General features: G+C 60.9%; 1 protein-coding gene across 9 annotated transcripts in view; it reads right to left on the bottom strand.

The window, feature by feature from the left end:
- GSE1 (Gse1 coiled-coil protein) overlaps positions 1-26,097 on the bottom strand; it is a 413,117-nt gene that overhangs the window by 48,240 nt on the left and 338,780 nt on the right. For 2 of the 9 annotated variants that reach the window (XM_073796394.1, XM_033844485.2), the window contains exon 1: positions 4,152-4,485. The exons of 5 other annotated variants lie outside the window; for them this stretch is intronic. Coding sequence is in view for 2 of the 4 variants with exons in the window: in XM_033844487.2 (XP_033700378.1) it covers positions 3,536-3,542 (7 nt within the window). In the remaining 2 variants the exon portion in view is untranslated. Of the gene's footprint in view, positions 1-3,535; positions 4,091-4,151; positions 4,486-26,097 lie in introns of those variants that run through there. 2 more of the 9 variants (XM_033844487.2, XM_033844484.2) reach the window with 1 other exon arrangement.

Genomic DNA, 26,097 nt, shown 5'->3' on the forward strand with positions numbered 1-26,097 from the left:
GGTGGTCTCAGGGACCCCTGGGATTTGTGGCTGACTGGAGAATTCCAGGCGGAAGAGCAGCCCCAGCAAAGACAGGTATAGGGCACGGAGCACGAACGCCCATGGTTGCATTCCTGCTGGAGCAGAGGCGCAAGCGCGAAGGCTAGGCTGGTGGGGAGAAGACGCTGCCGAGGCGAGATTAAGAGCCCCCCTCCCGCCGCCCCCCGCGCGCTCTGGCAGGCGTGCACAGGGCCGCTCTGGAGGCACCGGCGGTGTTAGCTGTGTGCATACCTCCCAGCAGCGGGCACGGGCCAGGTTCTTAGCAGGCGCTCAATAAATTCTCATTGACAGGAACACTCCCAAACGTCACCTCCCGCCTGTGGCCTCGGTCGGGGAGCAAGGCCAGCGTGGGGAAACCACACTCGGCGAGAGAGGAAAGCGAGTGGCCAAGCTGAAATGTCACCCGAAACACGGATCCCTGTAGCTTAGAAAAACAGCTCTGCCGGCTGAAGGGGGGAGGGGAGGGGACGGGACAGGAGGGGGGCCGGGCGGCCTCACGCAGCCCTGTGCTTTGGAGACTGCTGTGTCGCCCTAACAGAGGTAATTAACGCGCTGCCACCCAACCCCAGCCTGGCGTGGACTTCGAGTAACCCAGGCTGGGAATTCCAAGCCTTCGGATGGGGCCAGGAAAAACCTGCCTTGCTGGCTGACTCCACAAGCCCCTACGAGTTCCCGGGGCAAGAGCGGAGAGGTAGCGGCCAGGTCCTGCTCACCTGCGTTCTTCTGGGAAAGCAGAAGCCGCGGGCACCCACCCTTCAGGAAGGGGCTCTGAGCCCAGAGGCCCTTCCTCCTTCAGAGAGGGGAGCGGGGACGCCACCTGCCGAAGGGTCAAAGGCCATTAGAGACTGAGTGGGCTGGGGAGGTGTCCGGCTTGGAGGTGCAGGACCCAGGTCTGCCACAGAGTGGCGCTGTGCGCAGTTTGCTGTCTCTTCCAGCCAGAGGCCAGAGACGCTGAACCCAGAGGCAGGCGGTGTCTTCTGCTCTGAAACCACAAGGCTCTCGCAGATCTGCAGCCCCTGACCTTCCCCGAGAGGCAGGCAAGTTAGGAGGCCAAAGGTCTGCCCGCGGGCACGGTTTGGCAAAGGCCACGGGAGCTTCCAAAGGGGTCCGCTGCTTGGCGTGGGCTCGGGTGCTGGCCCCATGCTTCTCTGGGCCTCAGTGTGCCCACTGTTAGGGCAGATTCCCAGGCCCAGTCCGCACATTAGGATCACCCGCGGAACTCTGAGAACTCTCCCGGCAGGAGCCACAAACCCAGAGTCTGTAGCTTAACTGGGCGGGGGAAGGCTGGCCGGCAGCAGCTGTAGAAAACCCAGCAGGGGGCTCTCTAAACCCTTTTCAACTCCAGCGAGCCAGGATTCGGAAAGCTGTCCCCAACAGGCCAGGGCCTGGCCCCAGAGATATGACGGTGCCTGGAGCCCGGACGGGCCTCCCAGCCTCCCCTCCCAAGGCAGGGCTGACCCCGGGTCGCTGGCCTGGCCGCTCACCAGCTCCAGACTCGCACCGCCCACACGGTTCACAGAAAGGAAAATCCGACTGTCAAAAGCCTGGCTGGCTCCTGCGGCCCCCTTCCCTCCTCGCCGCAGTGACACGAAGTGACAAAGGCCAACCCAACACCCCCTTTCACCCAGGGGTCAGGACTGCGCTGACAGGGCCCCTCGTGAAGTATCCTTGTAGCTGTTATCACAGAGCCAGGCCTGCGGAGAGCTTCCGAGTCCCCGGGGCAGGCGGGGCGGTGACTCCCCTGCGAAGCCGGGGCAGCCGGGATGACACACGGGCTGCCCGTCAGAGCCTGCGCCCTGGGCCCCCGTCACCTGTGGCGTGGCCGGGCTGAGTCAGGCGGTGGCCTGAGCCTCAGGGTCTGGGCGGAGGCAACCCACAAACACGAGCTGAGCAACACTTACATGCCCCGAGCTTAAGTAATCCTGAGGGCAGCCCGGAAGCAGCCTGCTCACCTGGGGTCCCCCCACCTTCCCCTGGGAGGGGGGGGCCGAATCCCAGGGGAGAGGGCCCAGCCAGCCAACCAGGGGACATCTCAGAGTGCCCCAACGAGACCTTCTGCCCTCCCGTCCCTCTGCCTGGAAATCGGCTTAGGCGGGGAGGTTCCCACCCAGAATCCGCTGGGTCCTTTGTTCCAGCTTTTCACAAAAGCAGCCCTTTTTTTTCATCCGGTGGTCCCGCTTTTTGTTTCCAAACCACAGCCTGTGTGGGCCCCAGATAAGGCACTGCAGGGGTTAACAAGGGTTTAATGTATTTTAGACGCACTTCCCAGACAAAGGCCAGTTTACAAAACAAGAACCAAGTCGACTCAACCCGGCTGGTATCCACCACCCAGCCGGCGGGCAGGTGCTTTCCCCGCGTGCGCACAGCCCTCCAAACTCAAAGCCGGCGCTCCAGCAAGGGACCCCGGCCCATCACGTGGGGTGTCGCGGCAACACTTCACCCAATCCGGGCGACCCCTTCTCCCCGGGAGCTGCGCCTCAGTCTCCACTGCACACTTCTAAGTGGTCCCCTTGTCCCTCCCCCCTCCTCCCCAGCTCGGGAGGGGGAGCGGGAAGGGGGAGGTGGGAGGGTGAGCCCAACTCCCGCTCCGCCTCCACGAAGGGAATTTAATTAGCCTGCTGGAGAGGCGGGCGGGCGGCCGAGGAGGTGTCTCTGGTGCTGCAATATAATTGAATCGGCTCCACTCGGTCGGGCCACTGGCCGCCCATCAGCGCGGCCGCCGGGCTGGGGGCGGGGAGGCGCATCCAGGCGGAGCAGGAAGGGCCGGGGAGGGGAAAAAGGACAGTGCGAGTGGGGGGCGGCGGATGCAATCACCTCCCACCTCCGAGGCTGGGGCAGCCATCTTCAGCAGGGGGAGGGGCAGGGGAACGGCTCCAAGAAGCGGGGGGAGCGGAGAGGGAGGAAAAAAGCGCCGGAGCCCCGGGCGCGCCCTTGGGAAGCAGGGCGTGGGGGTCGGAGACCCCGGAGGCTGCAGTCCCGCCTTCCCGGCGGTCTCCCTAGCTCCGAGGGAAGGGGGAGGAGAGAAAGACAAAACACCAAAGCGTGCGGCTCCGGCGGGCAAGCGCCCCCCCCCCCAGCCGCCGCCAACACCTGCCGCGGGGGCGTACCGCCGCCCCCCCTCGCTCCCTCCCCCGCCGCCGCAAAGTTTTCACTCCAGAGTCGGAGTGTAGACAGCTCACCGAGAGCCCCCCAGCTACCTTGCTCCCCACTCGCCGCACACTCTAAGCGCCCCTCGCCGAACGCAGCCACCGAGCGCGAGCCCCGCGGCGGCCCGAGCCCCCGCCTGGAGCCCGGACGCTCAGGCTACGACTCGCCGCGGGCGGAGGGACCTTTGGTCGCATGCCCGCCCGCCTGGCTCTTATCGCCGTTCACACTCCGGGGGAAGTTGCCCCGGAGCCGTTGGCTGCCGCCCCAGCGGAACCCGCGAACTTGGAGAGGGGGGCGAGCGCGGAGACCGCCCCCCGCGCCCCGGCCCCCGCCGGCGCGGCGCGCTCACCTTTCATGCCAGGGCCCCGCAGCTCCGCCTCGCCTGACACATGCTGGAGCCACCGTCGCCCAGTGTTTGTCTAAACTGCTTATCTCACCCGGGGCTGCTCGGCGGCGGCGGCGGCGGCTCGGGCCCGCTGGGGAGGTGGAGCTTCCGGGGCCCCGGCCAAGAAACACCTGCTGCTGTCGCCGCCGCCGAGGACACACCCAAGCGCAACGCCGCCCACTCCCGGGCCACTGGCTCGCTCCCGGCTCCCTGACCTCAGCCAGCGGGAGGTGTCGGGTTTCAGCCGCAAACACACACGCGCGCGCGCACCGACGAGCGCCCGGGTACACCCGCGCGGGCACACGCCCCTCCCCAGCCAGGCTGGCCAGGTGAGCCGAGGACACTAGGAGGTAGGGGAAGCGCCACCCTCAGGCTCCCGGGGGCCCCTGGCTCGACTGCTCAGAGGTCCCATATACACTGGTGTCCAAGACTAGGCCCTTGCTTCCAAAAGTAGGGAGCAGTCACTTGCAACACGCCCGCCAAGCGAGCAGCGCCCCTGCGTCTCACGACCGCTTCCCCGGCGCCTAGAACAGTGTCTGGCACAAAGCAGGCCCAACAAGGAGTGGACGGATAAACTCACGTGCTCTAGAGACCTTCTGGAGGAAAACTTTCTCGGAGCCGGTGTCTGTGTTGGGGGAAGGGAGGGAGATACAAGGTCGGCTCTGTGCGTTTATCTTCCCCAAACCCCTCTTTCGGCCGCACCTCGAAAGGGTTGAATGTTAAGAACTGGGGCCTATGTTCCTTCCTCCCTAAATTCTAGAAACTCCGCCTTCCCGTTTCGTTTGAAAGAACTTTTGGGAAGCCCACAGCGCAGGGGGCAGGGGGTAGTTTTTTAAAGAACCCACGTCCCAGCGGCTGGAGAGCCCACGGAGGCGCCGCTCCGCCCGGGGGGTCATTAAGTAGCCGGGGTTGCGGTCACAGCCGAGGCCGCCCGGCTCCAGAAACTGGCACGACCCACTGGGCCTCCGGCCCCAAAGCAACGCCTCCCCATTCCTGGCACCCACCCCCCCCCACCTCACCCAGGCACTTGACAGACTAGAATGACTCAGGGAGCGTCCTGAAATTCCTGGGCACCCACAAGCGGCACGGCGAAGAATGGCGGGCCCCAGCCACCCCCCAACGCCGGGCTCCGCCCCGCCCCCACCGACGGCGAGCGCAGACGACCAGCCTCGAGCCCACCCCCAGCGCGGCCCGCGTCTCCCGGAAGCGCCGGGTTAATGGGCGCAGGCCTCGCCCGACGCCCCTGGCCCTGGCGCATTACGGCGCCCCGGGCTCCGACCCCGCGCGTCCGAAGCTCCCAACGTTGCTCAGATGGCCCAGGGTCTCTCCCCGTACATCCTCTTTTGAAAATCCTCTACAGCTTTCATACTTCTGAGCCTGGAGGCAAACCAGTACCCACTCCCCGCCCCCCCCCCCCGCCCCAAGCGGCCGCCCTTGCGCCGCGCTGCGGGTTTCAACTTTCGGCCGCCGGTGCCAGCCCGCGCTTCTGCCAGCCCCAAACCTGCCCCGGGACATGCCCGCGCCGCGCTTGGCAGGCGCGCACGCAGCCGTCCCCGCGGGCCCAGCCTCCCCCGCCTTCCCTCCTCCCTCTCTCTCCCTCTCTCCCTCCCTCCCCGCGCCAGTCAGGATTGCGACGGGAGGGAGCGCTGGGCGCCTGCCACCCCCCATCCATCTGTTCCCGATGACGCTGGCGGGCCTGGAGCAGTCGGAGCCCGCGCCAACGGGGAGCAGAACCCGCCTGTGTGCCCGCTGGGGGACTAGGGGTAGGGCCCAGACGGGCGCCGCCAAGCCACCCACTCCCCCTGCTCCACCTTCCACCGAGCGCACGCGGATCGGCCCCTCGCCTTGCACAAGGCTCCTGGCCGACCACAAACGAAAAAGGAAACGGACCTGCGAGGCCGAGCCGGGGGCCGTTACTGGCTTCTACCTGTGGGCGCCGGCCGGCCCTGGCACCTCGTGGGAGGGGCGCTTTCGCTTCACCACCCGCCTCGCTCCGGGCCGCGCCTCCCTCCTGCGGGCCTAGGCCTCCGCCCGACGACGCTTTAATTTACGCAGCACACGGTGTCTCCGCAGCGCGGCCTCCGGTAATTTATCCTCAGCAATGGCCGGCAGATTCACCGCGGCCGGGACGCGCCGGAGGGGGTGCCTCTGTCCACGCCGGGAGTGTCGGGGAGGGGGAGGGGAAGGGAGGAGTTAGAGAATTCAACAACGGGCCTAGAGCCTGAAAAACAAAATTAAAAACCTCTGGGGGCGGTTCCAACCCTTTCCCACCTGGATTACAGGCTGCGGGGGGAGGGGAGTAACTTACTAATGAAACTACTCGCACCTGGACCGGAGTCTCCTCCCAGCCCTGGTCCAGGCCCGGACACCCAGGCCCCACCTCCCAATCTCTCTCACCAGGACGAGGTGCTCGAGTTTATGTCCCTTCATCCCTGGGGAGGCCCTCGTGGTGGTGGTGGTGGTTTGGGGCGGGGGTTCAAGTTCTTCCACCTGTTTGAGAAGGACCACGATGGCCAAACATGAAATTTTGTGGGCTAGTTTTTAGTGTTGGCAGATCCCTCCCCTGTAGACATCTGGTTCCACTGCGTTGCGAGAGGGGTAGCCTGATCCCCGTTTCACAGATGAGGAAGTCGAGGCCAGAGTTGCTCAAGGTCACGTGCACGCTGGTGCAATGGGAGCTGTGCTGGGAGCTGCTCACACCTGCAGTCTCCCTTTCCAAGAACAGCCCGCGGAGGCTGCGGGGAGCTGCAGGGATCCCCAGCGACCGCCGGGGGGCAGCAGCGAGCCGGCCTGCGCGCCCTGGCCAGAAAATGCTGGCGGCCACCAGGAGGGCTGGCAGAGCGGAGATGGATGACACTCACTGTCAGCGCGCCTGGCCTGAGGAAATTAGTAATCCGGGAGCACGGCCTCTGAGTTTAAGGGTGGGAATTGCTCTCCTGCAGCCTGCGCGCGCCCCGCTAACGAGGTTTGTAGCTGGACTCAATTTCCCGCCACTCCGGGCTCAGGCTGGCCGCCCTCCATTTCCCTCCGGGGTCGTTCCTTCCCCTCCTGGTGGCAGCTCCCACCCCGCAGCCATTCCCAGCCCTCCCTGGGCAAAACGCTCCTTCTCTGCACCTCCTCTCCCTCATTCCCATATGCCTGGAAACCGGGCAGAAAAAGAAGGTTCAGGGTAAAAGCAGTTGTTTTACCCAAGGCCAGGGTCAGTCCTAAGGTGGGACATATGGGGACGCTTTCCAGAGTGGGGACACCTGCCCTGATGACCCTGCTCACCAGGTTCCTGCTTCCTCTTCGCCAGGGGCAACGGGATGCTTGGTGGGTGCCTGCCCGCGCCCCCAGACTCGGGTCAGTCTGAACCGTGCTTCCTGGAGCAGGAAGCAGAAATCAGAAAGCCCTCAGTTAAGGAAAAGCCCCAGGAGCCCCGTAAACATACCCCCTGAGGCAACTGACAAGGGATCTGCCGGAAAGAAAGGCATGCCTCTAACCAACAGGGTGGGCATTTAGTCACTCAACAAACACACCAGCCTTCCAGATACAGAACTGTAAATGCCAGGCCCCGGGGTGGAGGGTGGGGGGTAGGTGCTGACAGGAGAAGCACTTCAAGGCAGCAAGGAACTGGAAAGACAGGAGAGCGGGTTGGCGACTCACCCATCACCACTACCACCACCTGGGCACCTACTAGTCAGGTGAGATTCCCTGGAACGGAGGCACCACCGAGTCCCAGCACGGATCCAGCCCCTGGCCTATGAGGGGCCCTGGATACCAGGGAAGGGAATCCTGCGTCCTGCTCGTTATCACCTTGCGTCCTTTGGGGTCAGCAGGACTCAGGCTGTGCCATCCACCCGAACCAGGTGTTCCAGCACATAAGGGCTGCACGTCACCGTCATTTTCCCATCACCCCAGCCACCCCATTCAGCACCTGACTGGCAAACAAGCGTCAGGGACCTGGACGTCAGTGTGGGTGTGAAGGGAGGTTCATTTCTGCCATTTACCAAACACCTAACACGTGCCAGGGCTGCTCAGCTCCTGTCATTTAATCCCCTCGGGCCCTGCGAGGCAGCCTCCTGACCTCCATCACGAAGCCCGGTGAGGAGACCAGAGAAGGTTAATTAACTTGCCTAGGGCACACACATTCGATCCAAGCCTGATCCAGACCCTGGCTGTCCTATACCAGCAGCATTTCTCTGTAGCTACCTGCTGTAGATATATCAGGGCCGGGCAGGGGCAGCGGGGCGGGGGGAGGGGGGGTCGCAGCATCTCCAGCTGGCCGTCCTGGTGTCCGAAAATCAGCCTCCCTTCCAGGAGGGTTGGGGGACCCACCACCCAGAGCCCCGAGATTTGCTCAGTCCCTCTGCATGTGTGCTCCACTCACCCGGAGGCTACCAGCACAGAGGGTACCCCCAAGCGCCTCAAGGGCTGAGGGACAGAGGGCCTGCCCAGCCGCCCCCTCCAGCCCCAGCCCCTCCTGCCCTGCCCTGCCGCCAACCCTCCATCGCTTACACTCCGAAGTCCCCTTTCTCTCTCCAGCCAGCTATCACTGGCCCAGAAATCCTCTCCATTCTTCGAAGCCCGGCTTAAATCTTATCTCTTCCAAGGAGGTTTTTCCCATCCCCGCCTCTGGAATTCTTCTCTCCAGGCACTGCGTCCCACTCTTAGATGCTGATCGCACAGGGGAGCGGTCGTGGATAATGGGGGCGTGGGGGAGAGCGTGTGAAATACAGATTCCCAGGCCACCCTACGGAGCTATGGTCTGGGGTCAGGGACAGGAAAGAGCACGCCTAGCAAGAGCTGGGGGCAGGACTGGGGGTGTCTGGGCCTCCCCAGTGATTGCTGGAGCCCCAGACTCCCCTCCCCACACCCCCCCAAGAGACAGTGGGTACCCAGAGGGGAAAGGACTCTCGTCTGGTAGCGGTGACACAGCCCCAGCCTCTGCACGTTCACATCTCACGCAGACCCGCAGGAAGGATAAAGGGAAGGAAAACCACGGCAGCTCTCTCCCCTTCCCCCTCTGCCCTCCCGGGGAGGAGCCGGGCTCTCCAGGGACACGGGGGCACATCCAGGCCTGGCCTGGGAAGCCTCCGCCGACTCGCCATCTCAGCCGGCTGTCCAGTAGCCAAGGTCACCCCCAGGGAACACGGGCCCAGACGACCCCGGTGGACGAGGTGGCAGGAGTTGGCCTCTTAACCCAGGGCTGCCCCGACACTTCCTGCCCTTTCAGTGCCGGCCTCCAAGCTGCACCCCCCTCACAGCTGCACTCCTTCACAATCAGTTAACAGCTGTTTTGCATAGATTTTCAATTCTAATTGCCCGGCTTTGTGAGCCGCCGAGCCCCGGTGAATGGGGAAGCCGCAGCGCGGCTAGAAAGCAGGCGGGGAGGGGCGACACTCCAGAGCGACTCAAAGGAAGCCAGTGTGCGCGCCAGGCCGGCTGCTTTATTTTTATTTTTTAATAGAAGAATACCCACTAACTGTCCCCGCTCCAGCTCCTGCCTCTTCTCCTGGAGCCCAGAATCTGAAGGGTGCCCCCCACCCAACCTCGGGAGGGATGCCCACTCTCCTCCCCCCGCCCCTCCCCCTTCTGACCCACCCCCGACACAGTACCCCGGGGGGCAGCTTCCAGCTCCAGAGGCGCTGCAGGAGCCAGCGCTCCCCTCCCCCTCCGCCCCTCTAGCCCCCCAGGCTCTCCAGTGCCCAGATTTGGGAAGCTAATTGGACAATAAAGTCGAGCAGCGAGGAAACGCGCTCTCTGGAGACAGCTGGCATCTATAAAAGAGAAATATTTGCATTTAAAACCTTTAAACTTTATAGCGCAGGCCAGGCCAAGGCCGGGGGAGGGTGGATGGAGGGGGATGCCGGACTCTCGGGCGGGCGGCGGCTCCGGGGGGAGACCTCACGGGCTGCTGGGGGTCCACGGAGGCCCTGGGGCTGGTAGTTCTGAACTTCTCTGCCACCGGCGACTCCCCGCCCCCTCCCAACGCCCCTGCTACTTCCTGCAAGATACCAGCCGTGCACGCAGGCCTGGGTGGCCTTGCCACGGGTCAAGCACAGACCCTCCTAGCCCCCTGCCCACCCGGGAGCCCAGGCACTCCGTGGGAGTCCCGAGGCCTTTCCAGGCCAAGCACTCGGGGCTGGGGTCCACACCCTCCTGGTGGGCCTGCCTTGGCCCCTGCCCGTCGCCCAGCCACCTTGACAGAGCTTCCGGCTACTCTCCCCGAGCCGTCGCGTCTCGGGAAGTGGCCCCCAGGCTGCAGCTTCCAGCAAGAAGCCAGTCTGCCGCTTCCCCACGCCGTGCACACCCTAAACGTGCTGCAGGGGGAGCGCGCTTGACCCCGTCTGTACTCAGAGCCCCCTGGGGCAGTGCCACCCCATCGCCCGATGGAGAAATGGGGGCTGGCAGGGCCCCTCCCCCTCCAGGCTGCTGTCTGGGGTTGAGGGGGGCCGGGTTTTCATTTCTTCGCCTGCCTAGTTCCCACTTTTCATATTTGAGAGAAACCTGGCCGCCGTTTCCTACTGTCAACATTTGTGATGTAAAGCCGGGAGAGAACATGTGCCTGAGTGGTCTTATTTTAGCAGGCTTTCATGAGATCTCAGCTCCGCGGCCCGTCTACCTGGCAGGCCTGCAAATGAGGGGGCGCGCAGTGTAGACTCCCAGGCTCTGCTTTCCAGGGCAGGAGCAAACTTCCAGGGTGGAGGGAGGCGGCAGAGTATGTGGCCGAAATCAACGGCACGTGAGTAATTTTCAACAACGTCAATTAAGCAAACACCACACCAGAAGCATCCCCTCTGCCCTGGAGCGTCGTGTCCTCACCACTTCTGCTGTCATCAGGAAAACACTTCCAGTCCCAGCAGTGCCCGCTCAGCTCCTGGGCCTCGTCCTGGCTTGGCGTTCAAGGCCCCGAGCAGCTATGAAACTGTCCTGCGGCTTCACCACACTCTACCTCCAGCCACGGAATCCCCACACCCTCGGCAGATCTTTTCACCATCTCTTCCTAAACACGACTTCCTGATCATCTTGGTGTGAACCTCATTCCAGGTTCATCCAAAAAAGAAATGTCAAAACATGGCTTCTGGGAATTCCCCGGCGGTCTCGTGGTTAGGGCTCCGCGCTGCCACTGCAGGGGTGCAGATTCGGAGAACTAAGATCCCAGAAGCAGCATAGCTGGGCCAGAGACAAAGCGAAACAAAACACGGCTTCTGAGAGCGCCCACTGGCGTGTGGGAGGGAGGGGAGAGGGGAGGGGAGAGGGTCAAAGGACAGACACCGGCCTGAGCCTGAGTGACGGCCACCCGGCCGGGCAAAGAGCCACCTTGCTCACTGTGCACCGCTTTTGCCAGCTGTTGACGTGCAAGCAGCATGACCCCTTCCCCAGCTTTCAGGTGAGGACTAAACAAGATAATGAGCTAGAAAGAGCCTTGCATCGTGCCTGGAACACAGCTGGAGCTCCACAGAACGACTTACGTTTGGCTTGCGGAGGAAGTGGATGAGAAGGAGACAGCAAACAAAGTTTTACAAGGAAGCAGACGGGCGGGCAGGGAGGCCACATCGGCACTGGGGGGCATCAGGGCCTGCGACGGAGTCTGGGACCAGGCAGCGTTGGGCTGGCCTGCTCTCTCGAAAGGCCTGGCCTTTGGGCACAACCCTGTGCCGGCTTCAGGGTCAGTTCCACTGGCTGGTCACCTGCAGGGTCTGTGTAGCCAGATGGATGGGAGGAGAGCCAGAGAGAAGTGTGGGACCCAGTGGGCCACCAAAGGTTCTCGGCTGTGTCATTTTTTTTTTTTTTTTTTTTTTTTGCGGTACGCGGGCCTCTCACCGTTGTGGCCTCTCCCGTTGTGGAGCACAGCCTCTGGACGCGCAGGCTCAGCGGCCATGGCTCACGGGCCCAGCCGCTCCGCGGCATGTGGGATCTTCCCGGACCGGGGCACGAACCCGCGTCCCCTGCATCGGCAGGCGGACTCTCAACCACTGCGCCACCAGGGAAGCCGTGTCATTTTTTTAAATGCTGACAATACCCAGTCCTGACTTCCTTTTCAGAGATGAGTCCTAAAAATTATCCAGCCACCCCAAGTGTCCTCCCACAGATGACTGATACACAAGTGTGTGGTCTGTGCCTACAGCGGATGATTCAGCCGTAAAAAGGAGTGAAGTCCTGATATCGACTCCTATGTGGGTGAACAGGGAGACCTGAAAACATACACACGAAACCTTGGACATGAACATGAACATTCAAAATGGCCAGAAAGTGGAAACAACCTAAATGTCCAGCGACTGACAAGGGATTTTTAAAACCTGCGGTCTATCCACACAACGGAATACTATTCAACCATGAAAAGGAAGCAGGCACTGATCGTGTGACAGCGAGGATGAGCCTGGCAAACAGTAGGCTGAGTGAAAGGAGCCAGACACAGATAGCCACTCACTCAGTGTATGAGTCCATCCAGAGGGAAGTCCAGAACAGGCCAGACCACAGGGGCAGAGAGCACGTGCGTGGTTGCCAGGGGCGGGGGGAGTGACTGCTGACAGATACAGCGCTTCCTTTGGGGGTAAAAAAAAAAAAACCGTCTCGCGTCAAGGTAGAGGTAGTGGTTGCACAGCTTCGCGAATGGATTAAATACCACTGAATCTGTTCACTTTAAAACGGTTCATCTTACATTGTGTAAATCTTATCTCAATTCAAAAAAAAAAAAAAAGATCCAATGTGAAGGCCCCCCGCCCGCCCCCTGCTTGAGGTTGGGAGAGGCAGGGCCTGCAGTTTCTGGAGAAGCCGCCACGCAGATGCCCCTGAGACGAGCATCCCCTGGAAACTCCCTTTCACGCTGTTCTGTTCGCGACTCTCAGGCAATAGGAGGGAAACCCGTCAGGTTCAAGCGTTTCTGTTCCCGGGGCGTTTGTCCACGCTCGGCGCCGACCCTCACACACACACAAGACACACTAGGCACTGTCTCTCTACAGGCGGGAGGGACCTCTGCGCCCTCGAGGTGGGGGGTTCGCAGTGTCCTTCCCCCATCTGTGTTTTTTGTCCCCATCGACAGTTCTGCGGCCTCGGGGAGGGCTGAGCAGCTGGAGGTGAGGACGCCGAAAGGCACACACCTGTCCCCGGCTCCCGCCACCTGGCCACTGGGCTGGAAAGCGGCCAGTGGTGGCCTGCAGCAGGCCTGGGGGACAGGAAGGGAGCTGGGGCGGGGGGGTGGCAGCTCCCCACCAGGGAAGCTAAGCCCGCCAGAGATCACTGGTGACAGTCGAGTCCCCGATCCTGGGCCCCTGACCGGAAGCCAGAGTGGGCCCTCAGTGGCGGGGAGGCCACAGCGCCTGGGAGCCCCGCACATCCGCGCTGGCAGCAGGCACACTTCCTCCTTCCGAGCCTGGACACCCAGCGGATGCAGAAATCAGGGTGGTTCCCTCAACAGCTTCTCAGGAACGACCCTTCTTTGTAAAAATTAACCACCTGGGGCCTCCCTGGTGGCGCAGTGGTTGAGAGTCCGCCTGCCGATGCAGGGGACACGGGTTCGTGCCCCGGTCCGGGAAGATCCCACATGCCGCGGAGCGGCTGGGCCCGTGAGCCATGGCCGCTGGGCCTGCGCATCTGGAGCCTGTGCTCCGCAACGGGAGAGGCCACAGCAGTGAGAGGCCCGCGTACCGCAAAAAAAAAAAAAAAGAAAAAGAAAAAATTAACCACCTGTCCTCCACCAGGTGAGGGGCTTTCCTTTCTTCCTGGTCTGTCAGCTCAGAGAATAGGGCGCCTGGACTCCCAGCCAGGTGGCCACACAGGCCACAGGCCCAGGGGAGCCCTGGGGCAGCAAGTCACCACGAGGTCTGGGCTGATCTGGGTGGGACAGGGCTCAGGGTGAGGCTACAGGACCCTGCCCAGCAGCAGGAGAAGGATATGTTCTAGAACCCAGGCTGCCGAGCCTGCGGGTCGCCACTGACACCCACACCAACTTGAAGGGATCCTCAGAAATTTATTTCAGGGGCTTCCCTGGTGGCACAGTGGTTAAGAATCCTCCTGCCAATGCAGGGGACACGGGTTTGAGCCCTGGTCCGGGAAGATCCCACATGCCACGGAGCAACTAAGCCCGTGCGCCACAACTACTGAGCCTATGCTCTAGAGCCCGCAAGCCACAACTACTGAAGCCCACACGCCGCAACTAATGAAGCCCGTGCGCCTAGAGCCCGTGCTCCACAACGAGAGAAGCCACCACAATGAGAAGCCCGCCCACCGCGATGAAGAGTAGCCCCTGCTCGCCGCAACTAGAGAAAACCCGTGCACAGCAAACAAGACCCCATGTAGCAAAAAAAAAAAAAAAGAAGGAAACTTATTTCAGGTCTCTATTCCCCAATTTTCCTTGCACGTTTAAAAGCTTTCAAAGTTCTTTACATTCGAATCGCCCTGGAAAACCGACATCTGTACAGGCCTGAGGATTCGCACACGTGTGTGCAGGGCGCTTCCCCCACCCCACGTGCCCCGCTCCACCTGGCAGCAGCTGGGGCTCTGGGAGCTGACGTTTGTTGAGTGCCTACTACGTGCTAGGCCTGCCTCTCGGGGCAGGAGACTAAGGCTGGGGTTTGAACCCAGCCCTCATTTAGAACCACACTCAGTCCTCCCTTCCCCTGCACTCCCCCACTCAGCATCCTTTCAGGGTGGCCCTGCTCCTGACAAATTTCTGGATTCATTATCTACTGCCTGTCATTAAAGTCCCAAACCATCACTTGGACAATCAAATCCCAGATGCGTCTATCACCTGCCAACTGGGCAAGTTTGGTGTGGGCAGATGACCCATCCTCATGCGACCTCGGCACCTCCCGGCCAGGCCGGGGACCCCAGGGACGAGAGGTCGAGGCTGGGCCCCGTCTCCACTGGTTCACGGAGGCTGCAAGGACCCGCCCGCTCAACTCTCGTTGCATTTATGTTTTTATAATTTGGCCTCACGAATGGAAATAATCAGGGAGAAAGGATTTCATTCAAAGTGTCGTTTTCACCGCTGGAAGTCCCGGTGGTCATGGCCGCTGCCCAAGATCCTCTGGGTGTCTGCAGGGGGGCCCCAGGTGGAAGGTCGGGTGAGGGCGCTGCTGCCTGGGGCGCCCCTCTCACCTTCTACCTGTTTGCTCCAAGAAGGGCCTTTGCTTTCTTCCCCTCCTGTGGCTCTGCAGCCTCGCCTGCGAAGCCCCCATCCCTGAAGCACCTCCTCCCAGCTGCATGTCCCCACCTGCCATGAAGGCTGCTCCGCCGGCCCAGCCCCTGCTGCCTGAACCCCCGACTCTCTGCAACCCAGACCCTGGCCCAGTCCCACCGCGATGCTGCCCGCAAAGGCGCCCAGAGCCTCCACGTCCACTGTCTCCTCACTGTGCCCTCCTGACAGGTCCCCGGGGCCTCTCCTGGGCTGCCCTCCCCCCAGCCCTCTGCCCTCACCTCCTTGGGCTCCTCCAGATGTCAAGACCTCAGGGTCCCGTTTCCCGGGTCATGCCTTGCGAATCCAGGTACCAGCCAGCCCACGTCTCCACCCTCCCACGCACAGGCCTTTCTAGAAGCGGCTACACGCACAAGGCCCCCGCCACACTTTCCCATCGCTGCTGTGCCCCGGCCCAACCCTCTCTCGACAGCGTAATTTAGATTAAGAGCCCCTCTCCTTTCCTTACCTTCAAGGCCGGCTCTACCTGCTACTGGGGGCACCCTCCCTGGCCCCTCCTAAAGCTCCTCTGTTTGCTGCTGACCTCTTCCCTCAGTCCCCAGCTTAAATTCCCCCTCCTCCAGGTAGTCCTCCGGGATGCGGCTCTAACCTCCTCTAGCGGAAAGGGACCTTCTCCCTCCCACGGGGGTAAATTTCAAATTCTTTACTTTCTGCCCTGGGCTTACCAAGGCTGAGTCAATGGTGGAGAGGAAACAGCTGTCCTTATTTCTGGACTTTCACAAGCCCTTAAACAGATGTTTGCTGAATCCATCTAAATGAGTTTAAGGAGCCCCTCTGAGGACTCGAGCCCTCGTTAGCAACAAACGCTGTGCGCATCCCTCTTCCCCCAAAATAAACTCAGCCCAAAACAGGAACCTCCCGGAATATCCAGCCTCTGGTTCTAGAATGCTGAGCGCCTTTCCAGGGCAGACGAGGGTGGGTTTTCCCCATCGGCCCTTGTCGGATCCTCCATCGGCCGATGCCACGCCAATCCCTCCCCCTGAGAGTAGTTAAAGGTATTCTGCAAAGAGGCACCAGGGAAGCAAAAGCTGGGTTTTTCTGTCGCTGTTGTCTTCGTCGAAGGCTCCCACATGACCTCAGAGGAAGCACACGGAGGAACGCCACTGGCACCTTCCCAGCTACACACCCAGCCATCCCCACTCAACACCAACCTCTCACTCAGAGCGCACCACAGCCTCCTCTCCCAGGAAGGACAGGGACCCTGGAGAGAGCTCTCAGCCTGGCCTTCACCGTCAACTCGGGATGACAGCTCCCAGCCCCTCCTCTTGGCCCACATATAGGACTCCCGGTGGCTCCCCCCCCCCCGCCCCCCAGCACCCAGCTCCCCGTGCAGACCTGCCTGGCTAGCAATTTGAGCCCAGGGTTAGCACAGCCGAGCTCAGGACTTCTATTCCTGGCTCAGCCGGCAAATTGCTTCGTGACCTTGGAAAAGTCCCCACGCCGCCTGACCCCATCTGCGAGCGCCGTTAATAACGCGAGGTGGGACGTTAGAGCAGGCCCCGCTGGAAGCCACATCGTTTCGAGGTGACCCCAGTGTCTCTCCAGCCGGCTGTTCAGAGCCCTCGGGGGAAATGCTTACACAACCCCTGGAGGCCCTCTGAGCGCAGGGAGCCAGGGCACACGATCAAGGCCTCAGACACTCCCGAGGGGGGGGCCTTGCCCGCTCGGGTCGGGCCTGTCACAGCGGGGAGGGTGGCCACCCTCGTTTACAGAGAGGAGCGCCTGAGAGCCCTGCCCATGGGCGGGGGGGGCGACAAGCTCACCTGTCTCGCAGGTGCCAAGCCTGTGAGCCTCACAGGCGGTGCTGGGCCGGCTGGGATCTTAGGAGGAACAGGAGGGGGGAGGGGAGGGGCCTGAGCTAAGTGGTCCTCCCGGCGCCTCCAGCTGCCCACTCCTGGCAACTCTTCAGACGCAGAGCCCACCAGAGAGGTGAAATGCAAGAGTGCGTGGTCACAGCTGGCCAGATCGGGCCCTGGGCAGGAAGCCGGTTCTCCAGACTCACCTCGCTGCTCTTTCTATTAACCCACAATCTCCAAACTTCACTTTCCACAAGATCAGCAGGGGTCACGCCCTCACCTCCATCACCCACAGACCAAGTTGGGGTGGAGCCCAGGAATCTACGTTTTCAACAGGTAGCCCCGCCCTCCTCCCCTGAGGGAGGTGCCCTGGGGCTCCCTCTTTGAGAACCACCACCTTACCCCAGCCTCTGTCATCTGACTTGTGGAGCGATCTTCTTTTAAAAAGTAATTTGGGGCTTCCCTGGTGGCGCGGTGGTTGAGAGTCCGCCTGCCGATGCAGGGGACGCGGGTTCGTGCCCCGGTCCGGGAAGATCCCACATGCCGCGGAGCGGCTGGGCCCGTGAGCCATGGCCGCTGAGCCTGCGCGTCCGGAGCCTGTGCTCCGCAATGGGAGAGGCCCAGGTACAGAAAAAAAAAAAAAAAGTAATTTTAATTTATCTCTTCCCCGGCTCTCTCCCCCAAAAGGATCCGAAGAAGCATTACCAACCTCTGATACGGAGACATGTTTATTATTTTTACGGTTTCTGCAGGAAGCTCCCCGGAACTCGAAGGGGAATTATATTCAGAGAAAATTGGGTCCCCAGCGTAAGTCAACATTATTCATTTAACAACTTCTATCGGCGCATGGAGGTGTGAGCGGGGCCCTACCCAGAGACGTCTCCAGTGGTTACGGGAAGATTTAATTCACAACATCCAAGAAAAATAATTAGGGGCAGCAGGAGGAAGGAGGTTGTGTGGAGGGGCCCGCAGACACTGCTGTTGCTGACGCCACCCGCTGCCGGTTACCCCAAGCATCCCCGTGGCTTCGATCAGGGGCTGCAGGGCCCGCTCTGGGCGGGTCTCATGGGGCACCTCACATGCAGACGAGGAAGGCTGGTACCGCCGAGCCCGTCTGGACAGAACTCTGGGGAGGAGGGACCTCCATGCTCATTCGGACCAGCCAAGCCACCCATCCCCAGCGCTCAGCTACTGGGGGAGCACCCCGCATGGGGGGCCGCCCAGGAGCCCCTTCCCTCCCCTGGCCTGAGCCAGGATTCTCCACGAAGGCCGAGGGAGCGGGGTCCAGGTGAGGGGGATTAGGTGTCCCCGCTCAGCTATTAGCAGTGCTGGGACTTTCTTAAGCACGTTGTAAATTATACTGGAGAGTCCTGAAAGATCAAAGTTGGTTTTTAACCTGCGTTGTCTGTTGGAGGTAGGACACAGAAAACCAGACCCTGCTGGGGGCAGGGGTGCTCCTGTGAAAGCCGCGGCCTGCTGGCGCGGGTGACCCAGGCTCACAGCACGCTCTCCACCTGCCCACGGTGACCCGGCTCTAGGGGTGGCCCAAGCCAGCAGCTTGCTGGTCGGGGCAACGATTTACGGTGGAGAGGGGACAAGAGGCAGGGCAGGGGCTGTCGGGAGTGACCGGCCCAGACCTGGCGCTGACAAATCCCAGTGCAGCCCACAGGGACCCAGGAAGCAGGGATCTGCTACAAAGAACCTTCTGGATCATTGTGTCCAGCCTCCCCTCTTGAGAGTTGAGATAGTGAAGAAACAGGAGGTGGGACACATGCCTGGGAGGAGGAGAGAGCGAGAGAAAGAAAAACATCTTCCCTCACACACCGCTTCGCCCTGAAACTGTATAGCACTGGCTCCATGGAACCACAGCCGTTTTTATGTTTTATGTTATTAACAAGCCTAGGGAATACTACGTATCTATTTTGGCCCACGTCTCACCTTCCTCTGTACCATTTCAAGACAGAAGGAAACTCCCTCTTCCGAAGGTCCGCAAGTCTGATCTCTACAGCCCAGAGAGGTTAAGTGATCAAATCCAAGTCACACAGCACCACAGACAAGGTGAAATTCAAATCTGATTCTCAGCTCAGTCCTCCCTCCCCTATCAGGAGAACCCAGGAAAATCTAACTCGGGACCAGTAACGGCTGAGGACGGCCCATCTTTTAGTTATTTAAGACCGCCTGAGGGACCTCCCTGGTGGCGCGGTGGTTAAGAATCAGCCTGCCAATGCAGGGGACACGGGTTCGAGCCCTGGTCCGGGCAGATCCCACGTGCTACGGGGCAACTAAGCCCGTGTGCCACAACTACTGAGCCTGCGCTCTAGAGCCCACGAGCCACAATTACTGAAGCCCATGCGGTCTAGGGCCCACGTGCTGCAACTACTGAAGCCTGCGCGCCCTAGAGCCCGTGCTCCGCAGCAAGAGAAGCCACCGCAATGAGAAGCCCACGCACCGCAACGAAGAGTAGCCCCCGCTCGCCGCTCTAGAGAAAAGCCTGTGTGCAGCAACGAAGACCCAACGCAGCCAAGAATTAAAAAAAAAAAAAGACTGCCTGAGTAAACACTTAGAACAGCACCGTCCAATAGAACTTTCCACGATGGCTGACGTGTTCTGTATCGGAGCTGTCCCACGCAGTTGTCCCCAGCCACGTGTGGCCACTGCATACTTGAAACGTGCCCAGTGCAACCAAGGTACTGAATCTTTAATTTCATTTAACTTTTAATTAACTTAAAACTAAAAAATTAAATTTAAATAGCCTCATGTGGCCAGTGGCTACCATACTGGAAAACACAGCTGTAGAGTATAAGAAACGACCATATTTTCCCAGCCAAAGGTTGAGATATTCGGTCTGAGAGGTACACGTGGGCTCATGGACAAAACAAGGCAGAGTATCTGATTAGGAGAGAATCCAGAGCTTATAGCTACAGCGAGTTCAGACCCCCAGCTGCCGCAGCTGGGGTCCCCTGGAAAGCTGTAGTCTAGAAACATTTCAGGAGTCTGAGAACACGCCTCCCTGGGGAATTGTTCTGAGGCCTCATTTCTCAAGTTAGTGACAGGGGTCTGCAGCTAAGGTTCAGGCAGGGGGACCATCATGACGGCGTCAGAAGAGCAACGGCATTCTTCCTGGGAGGGGGGACATGGCAGTGGGTAAGGAGAAAGAGTCCCGCCTTTAGACCAAGGGCAGACATTATAAATGGATGGGTGAGTGTATTGGTGGATGCATGATGGATGGACGGATGGAAGGAAGGAACGGAGAGTGGGAGAAGATGGAGAATGGATCATGGATGGGTGGACATGATAGATGGAAAAACACAGGACATGTCTGCTTTCCAAAATCCCAGCCACACGGACCATGTCCAGAATTTTCCCAACATACCTCAATGGGTTTTCGGGAAGATACAAGTATTTTCTGGTCAATAAGACCATGAGGCCAGTGAGCCAGCGATCTGCGCCCTGGGGTCCTCCGTCGGGAGGGCACGTCCTCTCTCCCCCGCTAGGTCTCGCTCTAGAAGGGGCCCGGAGCTCTCAGGGTGCCTTTTGTCAGGGTGAAAAGGAGAAGTTGAGCCGCACAGAGAAAGGAGGCTTCCTGGGTTTCTGCAGATGCAAACTCCGGAAGACTAGACACACGAGGCCAATGGGCCAGCCTTTAAGGCCTGGGCAAAGCCTCCGGGGAGAGTGCCGTGTGGGGCGGGGCTGCAGGGGCCTGTCTGTCCCGAGCAGAAACACGGGTGCCCTGGAGTCAGGGATGTCCGGGTCTGGGTGGCTCCTGCCTTTCCTCTCCTTTCTTTATCACCTGGGCTTCCTTTCCCAAGCCCCGTCTCCCCTGGGTCCTTCCCACCACACTGGGTGCCACTTCCATGACAGCCATCCCTTAATCGGCGGTCTTAATCGGCACCGCACCCCAGCGACCACACGTCCTAGGCATCTGTTTACTGCAGGCGTCGCCTGACGGGCTTCATCCCCATCATGTCCTCTGATGTCCCCACAGGCCACAGGTAGGGACAATTATGATCCCCGTCCCACAGATGAAGAAACAGGCTCCAGGAGGTCATGGACCTTCCTCAAGTCGCAAAGGGAGGTCTGACTCACAGGGTCCAATGCTCAAACTTACGCTCACCAAGCAGGAAGAAGCGTGGGCGTTTGCTGAGTGACTGCACGAGCGAGTGAGAGAAGTGAGGACAATGTGAAGCAGTTCCGGGTGGGCCAGGGGACTGAGGCTGGGTGGAAGAAAAGCGAGAAGGTAGGCCAGCCCTGAAGAAGGCCCCCGGCCACACCCAGCCGGCCCAGGATCCCCAGTTCCCCCAGAGACTCCTGGGCTCACAGATGGGGCCCGGAACACGGGAAAGCAGATGGAGAAGCTGACCGCGGTGGGCAAGGATATCCGCAGGTTCTAACCTCTGCCCACCTGCCCCCATCGGCATGGGGCCCAGGCCCTCCACAGCGGGCCTCCTGCCCTGGCTGTCAGGGCCACTCGACAAATCGCAGGCAGGCCAGGCCTGGGGCAGCCCCTGCTGGTCCCTTCCTCCCCTGGGCTCCTCTCCTCCTTGCCTTTTCTGCAAAGAAGTCAAATTTGCCACTCGGCTGCGTTAACCAAGCTGGTAATGGATGGCAACCGTGTGGTGCGCCCGCTTGGAGAGGGAGACGCAGGCCAGGCGCGGACCCCAGCAACCAGGCAGTTTTCCAGGCTCTGCTTCCGAGCCCCTCCATTCAAGCCCCCTCCCGCCCGCCCCCCGCCCCCCGCCCCCCATAAGAGAGGAGCAGCATGCTCCGTCATCAGAACCGCATTGTTCTGGCCAGAAGAAAAAACGGGTCCAGCAGATGGCAGGTGTAACAAAAGCAGCTTGCTGTGGCCAAACCAATTATTTATCTAATTATGATTTACCACTTAACCACATGATCTTTCTGCAGAGTTGTGGGCAATTAAAACCAGAGTGACTATGTGGATTATGCAAATGGGCCGGGGCCCAGCGAATAAAATTGGAGATTAGACATTCACACAGGCAGAAGCTGGCACAGGGCAGCCCCCAGGGGGAGCGGAGGGGCCTGAGGAGAGGGGAGGCTAAGGGGCCGGGCTGGGGGGGTCACGAAGGATGGGAAGCAGGAAGGAGAGAGAATGGAGGGGAAGGGGATAAGGGAGGGTGGGGGAGGGGATCCGGCTGTGGGAATCGCACCTCCCCGCCAGGCCTCCAGGCTGCCCGAGTGATGACATCAGGCCCCTGGGAGAGGGAAAGTCAGGGCAGCTGTCGAGACGGGAGCTGCAGAGAACATGGGCCAGGGAAGGGGGGCTCACCCCCCGGGGCGACTTGGAGGCCAGGCTGGACAGGGCGCGGCGAGGCTCCAAGACCAAGGCCAGGCGAAGCCAAGGCCAGGTGAGTGGTGGCTGGGGAGTCTCCGAGGAGGGGAGGGGAGGGGAGGGGACTTGGACCCTCGGATGCGGGCGACTTTCCAAGGTTCTCCGAGGACCGGACCCAGACTCAGCGCATTGCTGTGAATTATTTTGTTTGCTCTTCGTCACCACCTTGGAGGCACGGCACCAGGCGGGCCCGTTTTACAGATTAGGAAACTGAGGCTTAATGAGGTTCTTTGCCCAGGTGGTGGCCTGCAGGGCCGGCCCAGGCAGCCTCCGGACCTGCGCTGAGCCCCCAGCCTGCCAGGGCAGGTTCCTTGCTGGAGGGGGCGGGGCAGGCTGTGCATGTGTGCGACTCTCAGCCGGTGAGGACAGGTCTGTTCAGGTAGTGACCAGACCAGGACGCGGGACACCCAGGATCAGTCCCAGCTCCGTGACTGACCAAGCAGCTGTGTGGTCCCAGCCAGGTCACCTGTCTTTGGGCTCGGTGTCCAAACAAAGGAACTGGAGATGACTCCTCCTCCTTCCTCTGCCACTCTAAAGGTGTGGGGGACACGCGCCAACATCCAAAAGTGCTCCAGATTGCCCCTGAGACGGCGGAGCAGAGGAAGGAGCGACCCGGAGAGATGGCCAGGAATCATCACTGGTTTCCTCTGTTACTAATAAAAGCAGAAACTTCCAGAGCACTGGTCCCAGATCCTGCTCCAAACACTTTGGGTGTCTTACCCCATCGGCCTCATAACAACCCTGAGAGCTGGTGCTACCATTATTCCCATCAGCTGAGGCACAGAGAGGGTGAGTAACTCGCCTAAGGTCACACAGCTGGCACACGGCAGAGCTGGGATTGTCATTCACTGATTCATTCAACAGATATTTGAGCAGCCCCTGAAATGCCAAGTTTGGGGCTGGAAGTTAAATATAAAAACCAACATAAGAGAAGGTCCCTGTTCTCAAGAACCTGTGTTCTGGTGCAGTGACATTTTTGCATCTTCTGTGATTAAACGGAGGAGGGGTGCTATGGCCAGAAAAGCTCCTCCCCTCCTCCCCCTGCAGTATGGTGGGAGGGGCAAACCCTCCTCCCACAGACACACGTGAAGGTCACTGAGACGTAGGAAGGGCGTCAGAAAAGGAAAACCACACAGAAAATCAGTTCCTACCCGGGTGTTCTTTCCACTAGATCCGCACTTTTTGGAGGGTGGTCGCTGGCCAAGGTGCCACTTAAACTGCAATACAAATGAATTCAAATCAAATCAAACAAGAGCTTCAGTTCCTCAGTCTCACTAATCCTCGACAGCCACACGTGGCCAGCACCTACCGATTTGGGCATCGCAGATCCAGAACATTCCATCATCCTGAAATATTGCCCCGACAGTTCTCTCCAGGGAACGGTATGGGTAGGCAGGATTTTTACCTGCTTTGCTCACGGATGAACCCCCAGCCCCTAGAGCAGCGCCTGGCTCTTCACTTTTGGAAGGAAAGAACGAATGCGAGGCGTCCCCTAAGAAGGATGACAGTGCCAATGTGGAAAACGGAGAAGGAGAAGCCACAGTCCTGGTGAGCTCTGAATGCTGAGCCGACAGCCTGCCAGCAGCAGGTCCACGGGCCCCGGGCCCATCTCAGTGCCCGGTGTGGAGGCCCTTCCCACCGCAGCCTGCGCCCGGGTGAGCTTCCCCATGACCCCAGCCCAGCGAGGCCAGGAGGAGGAGGGATGGCTCTCTTCACAGAGAAGCCAGTTCCCTACTGAGACGCAGCCCCTGGGAGCCGGGGCGGAGTGGGGGACGCCCTAGGGACCCCCACCCTCTTGTCTCACCTCTGAACTGCTATCTTCGCCTCCTCCCTTTCTGAGTCAGGGCCCTGGGTTCCACTGTGTGTGGGGGGAGAGGGCGGGGAGGTTAGCAAGTTCGGAGAAAACTTTGGCTCGACAACCCGGCTCCCAGGAGGCCTCCGGGACCCCCGGACTAAGCCAGGGGCTGCCCAGTGAGGACCCTGCACTTTGGGGTCAGGTGCTCTCCTGAGGATCTGATGAAAGCAATGGACCTTCAGCTCGAAGATGGTCAGGATAACCCCAGCTGTGCCATAACGTCGGGGATCTGTGACCTGAATGTGTCTTTACGCACTGGGAAGAACAGGCAGAAGGTGACACCGAGCCTGTGTCCGGCCCCCCTGCAGCCCAGCAGGAGGAGCAGGGTGGCCAGGGCCCCTTCTCCAGCCAGGCCTCAGGTGGCCCCCGTGACACAAGCGGTGACCCTGGCCCCGACCCCAAATGGCAGGGTGAAGGGTCTGCCCCGCACGCCTGGCTGAGACCCCCCACTGTCCCCAGAAGGGCACCCGGCCACGTGCCACCCCTGGTCCAGTTCTGTGAGTCTGTCCCGTCCCCTAAGAATGCCGTCCTAAGTCCCCTCTACCGAGCTGCCCAGCGCATGCAGTATCCCTGGGGGACAGGAGTGTCCCCATTTCACTGGCTGTAAGACATAGGTTCCCAGAGGAAAGTGAGCTGCTGAGGCCCGCAGAGCCAGGCCTGAGCTCGAAGGGACGGCGGGCTCCCGTGTCCGCGCTCTGCGTCCTCCACACTCACGAACTCACACCCTCTCACACATGCGCCGTCGTGCACACACTCACACTCATACACACTCACATCTGATGCTTCATAAATGTTACGAATCAGTAAACAAACAGCAGGGACCCACCCCCTGCCAGAGACGCCAGGGAAACTCAAACACCAGGTTCCGGCCAAGGCTCTTCTAGAGTTTTTCTAGAAACGCCCAGGCCTCACACCCCCGCCCGCTGCTCAGACCCCGCCCACCAGGGCCCCGCCCCCATCAAGCGTCCAGGCCCCGCCCGCCTACTGCCTTGGGTCGAAGGCCCATAGCCCTCCCCGCTATCTCCCAATGTAGCCTCAGCAGAGGCTCGGCAGTTCGGTGGGGGCGGACGTGGGACCCAGCCACCCACCCCTGTCACTAAGAAACAGGGCCCTACGTGACCCAGACATCACCCCAGCAGGCCTGGACGGCTGGCCCGGGTCTCGCGCCCTCGGGGCACACTCCCAACCCGAGATGAGAGGCGCTCTTTAGCCCTGGCCTGGAGGCTCGGGGCAGGCGGGGCGAGGGGAGGGGGCGGAGTTGAGAGGGGGAGGCGAGTAGGGCCTGCGGGTCAGGACCACCGGGCCCCAAGGGCGCGCCCGAGCTGGGGGCGACCGCAGGGGCGCGGGCGCTCGCCTCCCCTCCCCTGGGCCCCGCCTGACAAAGGCCTGCTCTCCTCCGGGTAAGTGCTCCGTATTCATAACGGCAGCGGCGGCAGATTCCGCCGCCTGCCTGAGTTGATAGGAGATTTATGCAGCCTGCAAAGTCGGGAAACACAGAAGTATTTCTGATAATACTTCTTGTCCTACCAAAGGTCACGGGCAGGGCCCATCAATCCCGCGAAATAAAGAAGGTCCTGGTTTTGCTTGTTCTTCAGCGAAGGAGGAGAAGAGCCTTTTAATCGCCTCATTTGGAGAGCTGGCTGGGGTTGTATGTCATCCGAATTACAGATTCAGCATTAATTGACCAGATGTGGGGGGCTCTCTCAGGGCCCCGGAGGACCATAAAGCCATTCCCACACTGGTAATTAGCAGACAGCGAGGCCCAGGCTGGGCCACCGGCCCCCAAGGCACGCAGCGGGAGGAAGGGGGGAGCGCACCGGATGCCGGGGTCGGGGGGACACTGGTCATCCACCGACCGTGTGCAGTGTCCCCTTGAGTCCAGGGGCCCCAGGGGCTCATAGGCCCACCCTCCACGCAGCAGGACTGAAGCCCTGCAGCCCTGTAGGGCACACTACATCCTGAAAAGTGGGTGGAAGGGGGTCCTTTCTCCCCGACAACTGCCTGCCCCGAGTGCATCCGGCTGGTGCAAGGTTCTGCCCTCCCGCCAGGAACCCAGTGGGACGCAAGCGACCAGCTGCAGAGCAGGGGCCAAGGCTGCCTGTCCTACGAAACTGTAACTCTTTACTGGCCCAGACACGGGAAGGCCTGGGGGAGGGGGCCCAAGGGAGAGTCCAGGAAGGCATGGGGGTGGGGAGATGGGGATCACCAGCCCCGTTAGTACTGGCTCCCTGGGGACGAGTGGGAGACCTTCCTGGGGTCCTGAAGCTTCCCCCTCCCCCTCCCCGGGCCTCTGCTCAGCGATGGGGGCAAACCTACAATGGGCCTGACCCGAGAAGCCCTACTGCA

This window comes from Tursiops truncatus, chromosome 19, assembly GCF_011762595.2.
Source record: "Tursiops truncatus isolate mTurTru1 chromosome 19, mTurTru1.mat.Y, whole genome shotgun sequence".
In the NCBI taxonomy this organism is placed as follows: Eukaryota; Metazoa; Chordata; class Mammalia; order Artiodactyla; family Delphinidae; genus Tursiops; species Tursiops truncatus.